Genomic DNA, 8981 nt, shown 5'->3' with positions numbered 1-8981 from the left:
TTTTTGGTGTAAGAGTTGAAGGTATCCTCTAGCATGTGAAGCTTTGGTGTGCAGTAATGAGTTGAAAGTGTGTACTGAGTGGAGTGAGAGGAGCTTTAGTGTAGTGTAGTCAAAAGCATGCTCTTATTGAGTGGACCTTTCGTTGAAGGTACGCTCTGAGTAGAACTTGCAGCTGGGTAACCATGTACCTCCTCTACAGCAAGACACCTGTTCCTGCCTCTGTATCACACTCAAACCTTTCATCATCTGACACGAGATCATCTCATCCAATGCCCCCTCTCAAGGGATCTTTGTTTTGCAAGTTACTTGCTGACCCTGCCACTGTTTGTGCCATGCAAAAAGCATCCTGTCCACCCAAAAGGCCTTGGTTGACTCTTCCTACATAGAAATCCAACCACGACTTCACCTACTGCTTCTTGCTTGTGTACAAGTAATCCAGTTCCAAATAAATGCAATAATGTTAAACAGCATGGAAAACAAAACAAAATATGTTAAAATTTATTTACATAAACAGACAAAAATAATAATAATGATAAAAAAAAAAAAGCTAAAGTTGATGTTTTGGTCTCCAAATCTCAACGCAACAATTACTGCCAGCATAAGCAAGGGTATTATTGCTATGATCCAACTGCAAAAGAAAAAAAGATTTGGTAGAATCAAGATGGAAGAGAATGGTTAGATAGAATTAAGGAAGTCATTTTTTTCTTTTCTAGCTTTTACTTGTTTTAGTCATTGGGTTGGGGCCAAGATGGCACACTGCTTTCAAGGGATTTTAGTCAAACTAATCAATCCCCAGTACTCATTCTGTCTATTTTGCTGAACGGATAAGTTACAAGGATGTAAATAAACTGACACCGGTTGTCTAGTGGTGGAGGGACAAAAACACCACACACATATACAACTGTAAGCATGACTGTGTGGTAAGGAGTTTGCTCCCCTGGCCACAAGGTTCTGGTTCAATCTCACTACATAACACATCGGGCAAATGTTTCCTACGTATAGTCCTGGACCAACCAAAGCCTTTTGAGGTGATTTGGTAGATGGAAACTGAAAGAAGCCCTTCATGAGTGTGCGTATATCTATGTATATATGTGTGTCTATTTGTTTGTGTTTGTCTCCTTCCATCACTTCACAGCTGGTGTTGGTTTGTTTACATCTCCTGTAACTTAGAAGTTTGCCAGAAAGGAGACAGATAGAATAAATAGTGGGCCTTAAGAAACAAGTACTGGTGTCAATCTGCTCGACTAACCCCTTCAAGGCAGTGCTCCTATAACTGAAACTAAATGTATGCACACTTACAAAAAAAGACAGGCTTCCATCACAGTTTCCATCGACCAGATCTACTCACAAGGCATTGCTTGGCTCCGAGCAGTGAAGTAGAAGAGACTAACCCAAGGTGTTGTGCTGTGGGATTGAACCTCATGATGGCAAAGTGAGCTTCTTAACCACACAGCTGTGCCATGTTCTGTATGTCTGTTGCAGAACCCTTCCTACAACAAGTTGGAGCCCTTAAATCCAGTGCCACAGCTTTGGATTTTTGAGTTTTAAACTTCAGGGCTTATATCACTTCTTGTGGCAGAATTTGCTAACTTTGGTATATAAATATACAAGGGAGTGCTGAAAAGTTCCTGGCTTTGGGTAAAAGAAAATATAGGAGAATCAATGTACTACTTATTGTAGTAGTCCTTCAGTTTTTCTATGCCCTGCAAAAGAATTTGGAATGTTGGGCCTCCAACCAGGCCTTTTGCGATACCCTTAAAGACAGGAACTTTTCAGCACCTCCCATATCTATATATATACATACATACAAGGGGGTGCTGTAAAGTTCCTGGCTTTGGGTAAAAGAAAATATGGGTGGATCAGTTAATTATGATTTTATTCAACATATTCCCCTCTCAGATTCACACACTTATTGCAGTGGTCCTTCAGTTTTTCTAAGCACTGTAAAACAAACTCGGAAAGTTGGGTCCTCAACCATGCCTTTCGTGAAACACTTAAAGCCAGGAACTTTTCAATACCCCTCATATCTTTACACACAGGTGTATATAGAAATGTATGTGGAATCAGATGGTATGATCATGTTTCCATTGAGAGTTCTCACAAGGGTATCAATTTCTGTGGTCTGACAATGAGCAAGTTTCAAGGTTTCTGGTTTTAAGAGGTCCAACATATACAAGCATACATATTAGCTCTGTATGTATGTGTGTGTGTGTGCGTGTTTAAGGTAAATGGGGTAGAGAATAGGTCATGATCTTTATAGTCATATGGAAGCTGATGTTCAACTTTAACTTCTCTCTGCAAAGACAAGAATTGGACTTACCCCAGCTATTTCTCCAAAATTGGGTGAAATACTAGAGATCCGTTGTAGATTTGCTGTTGGTTCCATGATTGTAACTTTTCCTTCCTTTCTCTCATTGGATGATGTGAACAAAGCTCCCATGGAATGCCTTATTGTGGTCAACTTGCACCGGTTTGAACTTGAACCTAAATCATGTGTCTGAACAAAAAAATGGAAACATGAATTTGAAAATATCGTTATTTTAGAGTTAACTCCTTCAGCTTTCAGATTACTCTGTCTAATGTAATGTTTATTTATTCACCTTGTTTAGAATTAAATGTGCATTATCTCGTAGTGTTGTGATTTCAACAATGCAATTGTTTATTTTTGAATGGCATTGTAGGGTAGGTGTGATAAGCTGGATCTGGTTGATTTGAACATATAAAAGGGTAAAGATCCCCTTTGACCATGAGACTGCACCTAGAAACCTTGCCCGGACTTGTGCCTTGGAGTAGCCTCCAAGGCACAAGTCCGGGCAAGGTTGTTCAAGACCAACAGTCGCCCATGCATTCCAGTCTCCCCTCTCAATGACACTGACGTAATCCAAGGGAAAGACCAATACAGTTTGGCACCAGTGAACTGGGGCAACATGAAATAGTGTCTTGCTCAAGAACATGACACAGAGCCCAGTCTGGGAATTGAACTCACTATTGCATCATTGTGAGCCTAATGCTCTAACCATTGAGCCATGTGCCTTTGGACATATAACAAGTAGAATATTTGGGGAATATATGACCAGTTTAAATATTAAAGGGTGAAGGCTGTGCCCCAGCCTAATCACAGCAAACTCCTCTTTTCCGCCATCTTGATTTGTGAGGATACATGCTCAATAGCCTTCCTGGTCACAATGTCAATGTCAGACTTTAACCCTTTAGCATTTAAACCATCAATAGCCAACCAAATATTCTGTTTTATGTTCAAACTGGCAAGATCTAGCTTCTCACACTTATCCTACAATGTCATTCTAAAAATAAGCAATCACATCATCAAAATCTTGAAGCTACAGGATAATCTATGATTAATTCAAAACAATGTGAATAAATAAGCATTACAAAGGGGTACTGAAAAGTTCCTGGCTTTGGGTGAAAGAAAATACAGGAGGATCAGTTAATGATTTTACTCCATATTCACACACCTATTACAAGAAAATATGGGAGGATCAGTTAATTATGGTTTTATTTAACATATTCCCCTCTCAGATTCACACACTCATTGCAGTGATCTTTCAGTTTTTCTAAGCCCTGTAAAAGAACTCGGAAGGTTGGGCTTGCAAGGCCTTTCGTGATGCCATTAAAGCTAGGAACTTTTCAGCGCCCCCTCGTACATTTTGATAGTTATCTGAATGGCAAAGGATCAAAAGCAGCGCTCCAGCTTGGTCACAGTCAAATCATCATCATTTAACGTCTGCTTTCCATGCTAGCATGGGTTGGACGATTTGGCTGGGGACTGGTGAACCAGATGGCTACACCAAACTCCAGTCTGATCTGGCAGAGTTTCTACAGCTGGATGCCCTTCCTAATGCCAACCACTCCGAGAGTGTAGTGGGTGCTTTTATGTGCCACCAGCACGAGGGCCGGTACTGGCAATGGCCACGCTCAAATGGTGTTTTTTTACATGCCACCAGCACAGGAGTCAGTCCAAACCGGCACGAATGCCAGTAAGGCGAAGCTGGAAACGATCGCACTCAAATGGTGCTTTTTATGTGCCACCGGCATGGAAACAAGACTGCTGGAGCTTATGCAAAATAAAAATATACAACAATGTGATCACAAGAGGAGGGAAGAGTAGCCATTTACTCACCATCACAAGGTTAAACTGGTCATCTGTAGCATCAAATAGCAGTAAGTGTCCCACATGGTCACCAACCCATAAATGGTTATTGTTGAATGTCAGGCACAATGGGTAGTAGTCTAGCTGGAAGAAGAAACAGCATCACTGAGTCATCAACAGAATAACAATTTAGGAGAGAAACGATGGTGGCAAAAGATAGGACAACATGTTGAGAGAAAAGGTTACCGAAAACTCACAGCAATCTTCTTGTAGACAGAACCCGCTCTCCGGTCATAGACACAAATCTGGCTGTCTTCACTACCTGTAATGATGTATTTTTGTGTGACTGCCAAGCACAGGACAGGCATCCGATGCAACTTCACCTCATTAACGAGTCCATCCCTTGTGTCAATGGTGCACATAGTTCTGAAGTGGGTGCCAGCAATGATCAAGTTTGGTTCCATATAGATATCCAAGACTGCTGAATTACACCTGCAAGTGAAATGTAGTCAGTGCAGAGGTACCCAGTAAGAACGAAGTAACCAATCTATATAGCAGACTCTAAAATACCCAGGAAATAATTACAATGGTAGAGTACCCAAATTGTAATGTACCCAATCCATACTCCTAACCGTATTCAGTTTTTGAGGCTTTGTGTTTGATCCCAGTGTTTGGCACATTGGGCGTCTTCTAACATTACTATTAGACATTTCTATACACTGCTAGTCACAATGTACTTCCTTGTATTGCCGTTGTTTTCAAATGATAACCACCCAGCTAGCTAGGCAAGTAGGTCTATGATATATGGACGATCAAGATCATGACATTACTCTAAACAGGATTCCAGTCCACTGCAGGTAACTCATTTACAGTCTGAATTGACTGGAGCTATGTGAAATAAAGAAATGATGTGTTTTGCTTAACCCATTACCTACCAGTGATCTCATATGAGATCACTTAAGAATTACAAATTTCATAATTATCTGTCAATATTTACACATATCTAACCTTTTTGCTATATCTACTAGGTATATTTCTCTGATATTCAAATGAGGTTTGCTAAATTTTCACCCAATATCTCGCTTATTTCGATTTAAAATGTTATTTTGATCATTCCAGCGTGTTTCTAAAGCTGTTTTATGCTAGAAATCAAAGTTTCATTAAAAAAATTCCAGTTAATAGAAATACTAACCGTTTCAGGAACTGAAATGATGATCTTATGGTCGTGCGTGCAACACCATAACAGCTAGACCACATGCCTTCATACACACATGGATATGTGTGTGTATTTGTCTCAGTGTGCCATTGTATTGACACTGCTTGGGCCATGGTGATGAATGATTAATCACAAAAGTAGCAGAATAAAGTACTTCACTTGTAAAAACAAGTTTAACATTTAAACTGACCATATCCGGCCAAAATATTCTACCTGTTTTATGTTCAAAATAGTCACACCTGGCCTTTTACACTAACCCTACAATATCATTCTAAAAATTAACAGTTGCCTCATCAAAATCTCAAAGCTGCAAGAAAATGTTTGATTAATTCAAAACAATGTGAATAAATAATCACAGGTATGGCTGTGTGGTAAGAAGGCGGTGAGCTGGCAGAAACGTTAGCACGCCAGGCGATATTCTTAGTGGTATTTCGTCTGCCGTTACGTTCTGAGTTCAAATTCCGTCGAGGTCGACTTTGCCTTTCATCCTTTCGGGGTCGAAAAATTAAGTACCAGTTACGCACTGTCTGTCCTTGTTTGTCCCCTCTATGTTTAGCCCCTTGTGGGCAATAAAGAAATAAGAAGCTTGCTTCCCAACCACATGGTTCTGGTCTTCAGTGCCACTGCATGGCAGCTGTAAGACTGTTAGGACAAAGTTTTATATTTATACTACCTTCTCTATTACTTCAACAGTTCCTATCAAGTCTATTACTAGACTCACTTGCCTCTCTTCATCCCTAGAGTGTCATCGCCCTGCTAAATAACTCCCACAGCATTTAATAGTCCAAACTCTTCTTCACAGAACAGAAACTTTCTGGAACTTCCTCTTCACTTTGCTAACCAAGAAAAATTTCTGCTAAAAACTCACAGGGTGCAGGTGTGGCAAGCAGCTTACTTCCCAACCACATGATTTCCGGTTCAGTCCCACTGCATGGCACCTTGGACAAGTGCCTTCTATAGCCTTGGGATGACCAAAGTCTTGTGAGTAGATTTTGTAGACAGAAACTGAAAGAAGCCTGTCATGCATATCTGCTAGTGAATGGGTCTTTCTGTTTGTTCCCCTCCCATACAACCACTTAACTGGTTTTGGTTTGTTTATGCTCTGTAACATTGCAAAATAAGTACCTGACTTCAAAAAAAAAAAAAATACTGGGGTTCATTTGTTTCCCTGAACCCTTCAAGGCAGTGCCCAAGCAGGGCTGCAGTAACTGAGTAAAACAAATGACAGAAGGTAAAAACATCCAGGAGAGGTTCACAAAGCTGCAAGTAACTTGCTCCCTCAGCTCAGGGTTAAAATACAAATTAAAATAAAGTTTTAAGAATCAAGAAAAAGGGCCATTCCTTCTGAATGAGGGCGCGTGGCTTCTGAGCCCCTACCTGAATGTAGAAACGAGAGCAATGTTAGGGTTTGAATCCCACAGCCGGATATTTGAATCCCAGCATCCTGAGCAGAACTGATCACCGTAAGAATTCAAACACCATACCCAGCCCTGAAATGAAAGGATGAAAGATATATATACACATATATAGTCAACAGATGAGATCTAGAGATTCTTGGCATAAAAAAAAAACAATTAGTAGCACTCAAATGATGCAAATGTCTTTACAAGGGAACAATTTCACAAGGTAAAGTGTATCTATAAGAGGAATCTAGGTGAGCAGATATGCAGGTAATTATGTGGATAGTCAAAATAAATATAACAGCTTGGGTTTATATACAATATATATATATATATTTATAAATATATATATATATATATATTTTTATATATATATATATTTTTATATATATATATATATTTTTATATATATATATATATATTTTTATATATATATATATATATATTTTTATATATATATATATATATATATTTTTATATATATATATATATATATATATATTTATATATATATATATATATATTTATATATATATTTATATATATATATATATATTTTTATATATATATCATCATCATCATCATCATCATCGTTTAACGTCTGCTTTCCATGCTAGCATGGGTTGGACGATTTGACTGAGGACTGGTGAAACCGGATGGCAACATCAGGCTCCAGTCTGATTTGGCAGAGTTTCTACAGCTGGATGCCCTTCCTAACGCCAACCACTCGGAGAGTGTAGTGGGTGCTTTTACGTGTCACCCGCACGAAAACGGCCACGCTCGAAATGGTGTCTTTTATGTGCCACCCGCACAAGCCAGTCCAGGGGCACTGGCAACGATCTCGCTCGAAAATCCTACGGGAGCCAGTCATGCGGTACTGGCAACGGCCACGCTCAAAATGGTGCATCTCATGTGCCACCCGCACAAGAACCACTCCAGGGGCACTGGCAACGATCTTACTTGGCTTGCCGGGTCTTCTCACGCACAGCACATTTCCAAAGGTCTCGGTCAGTAGTCATCGCCTCGGTGAGGCCCAATGTACGAAGGTCTTGCCTCACCACCTCAGCCCAGGTCTTCCTGGGCCTACCTCTTCCACGGGTTCCCTCAACTGTTAGGGTGTGGCACTTTTTCACGCAGCTATCCTCATCCATTCTCACCACATGTCCATACCAGCGCAATCATCTCTCTTGCACACCACAACTGATGCTTCTAATGTTCAGCTTTTCTCTCAAGATACTTACACTCTGACGGGTATTCACATTGACATTACACATCCAACGGAGCATACTGGCTTCATTCCTTGCGAGCTTACGTATGTCCTCAGCAGTTAGAGCCCATGTTTCACTGCCATGTAGCATGGCTGTTTGTACGCATGCGTCATACAGTCTGCCTTTTACTCTGAGTGAGAGTCCCTTTGTCGCCAGCAGGGGTAAGAGCTCTCTAAACTTTGCCCAGGCTATTCTTATTCTAGCAGCTACACTTTCAGCGCACCCACCCCCACTACTAACTCGGTCGCCCAGATAGCGGAAGCTATCGAATACCTCTAGTTTTTCACCCTGGAATGAGATAGAAGTTGTTTCCTGTTTGTTTACAGTCTTTATTGCACCTGAACATCTGCCACAAACAAAAACTAACTTGCTAGTTAACCTGCCTTTGATGTTGCTGCACCTCTTATGTGTCCATAGCTTGCACCGGGTACATCTTATAGAGTTACTACCTACTCCTTTTCTACATACTGAGCAGGGCCATCTACCTGAAGGGGTTTGTGTTTTATCTACCTTCCTACTTATTAGGATTTTGGTTTTAGCTAGGTTGACTCTAAGGCCCTTCAATTCTAGACCTTGCTTCCACACCTGAAACTTCTCCTCTAGTTCTGATAGTGACTCCGCAATTAGGGCAAGGTCATCAGCATAGAGGAGCTCCCAGGGGCAACCTGTCTTGAACTCCTCTGTGATTGCCTGGAGGACTATGATAAATAAGAGGGGGCTGAGGACGGAACCTTGGTGGACCCCTACCTCTACCCGGAATTCATTGCTGTACTCATTTCCAACCCTCACCTTACTGGCAGCATCTCTGTACATGGCTCGCACAGCTCTCACTAACCATTCTTCTATCCCAAGTTTCCTCATTGACCACCAGATAAGGGATCGGGGGACCCTGTCAAAGGCTTTCTCCATGTCAACGAAAGCCAGGTACAGAGGTTTATCCTTAGCTAGGTATTTCTCCTGCAACTGTCTCACTAGAAATAAGGCATCAG

At 40.7% G+C, this 8981-nt stretch overlaps 1 protein-coding gene across 1 annotated transcript; it reads right to left on the bottom strand.

Annotated features, from left to right (window-relative positions):
• Window positions 1-484: 484 nt before the first annotated feature.
• LOC106881279 (F-box/WD repeat-containing protein 9) lies at window positions 485-6828 on the bottom strand. Its single transcript, XM_089340138.1, has 5 exons — window positions 6702-6828; window positions 4366-4600; window positions 4139-4252; window positions 2321-2497; window positions 485-628 (listed from the first exon to the last, which is right to left on the bottom strand). Exons 2-5 carry the CDS (start codon window positions 4570-4572, stop codon window positions 548-550), a joined length of 579 nt encoding a protein of 192 aa, XP_089196264.1. The 5' UTR covers window positions 4573-4600; window positions 6702-6828; the 3' UTR covers window positions 485-547.
• Between the last annotated feature and the right edge of the window lie 2153 nt (window positions 6829-8981).

Source organism: Octopus bimaculoides, chromosome 23 (genome assembly GCF_046866305.1).
Source record: "Octopus bimaculoides isolate indiv1 chromosome 23, ASM4686630v1, whole genome shotgun sequence".
NCBI classification, from domain to species: Eukaryota; Metazoa; Mollusca; class Cephalopoda; order Octopoda; family Octopodidae; genus Octopus; species Octopus bimaculoides.
This window is presented reverse-complemented; position numbering and strand designations above follow the sequence as displayed.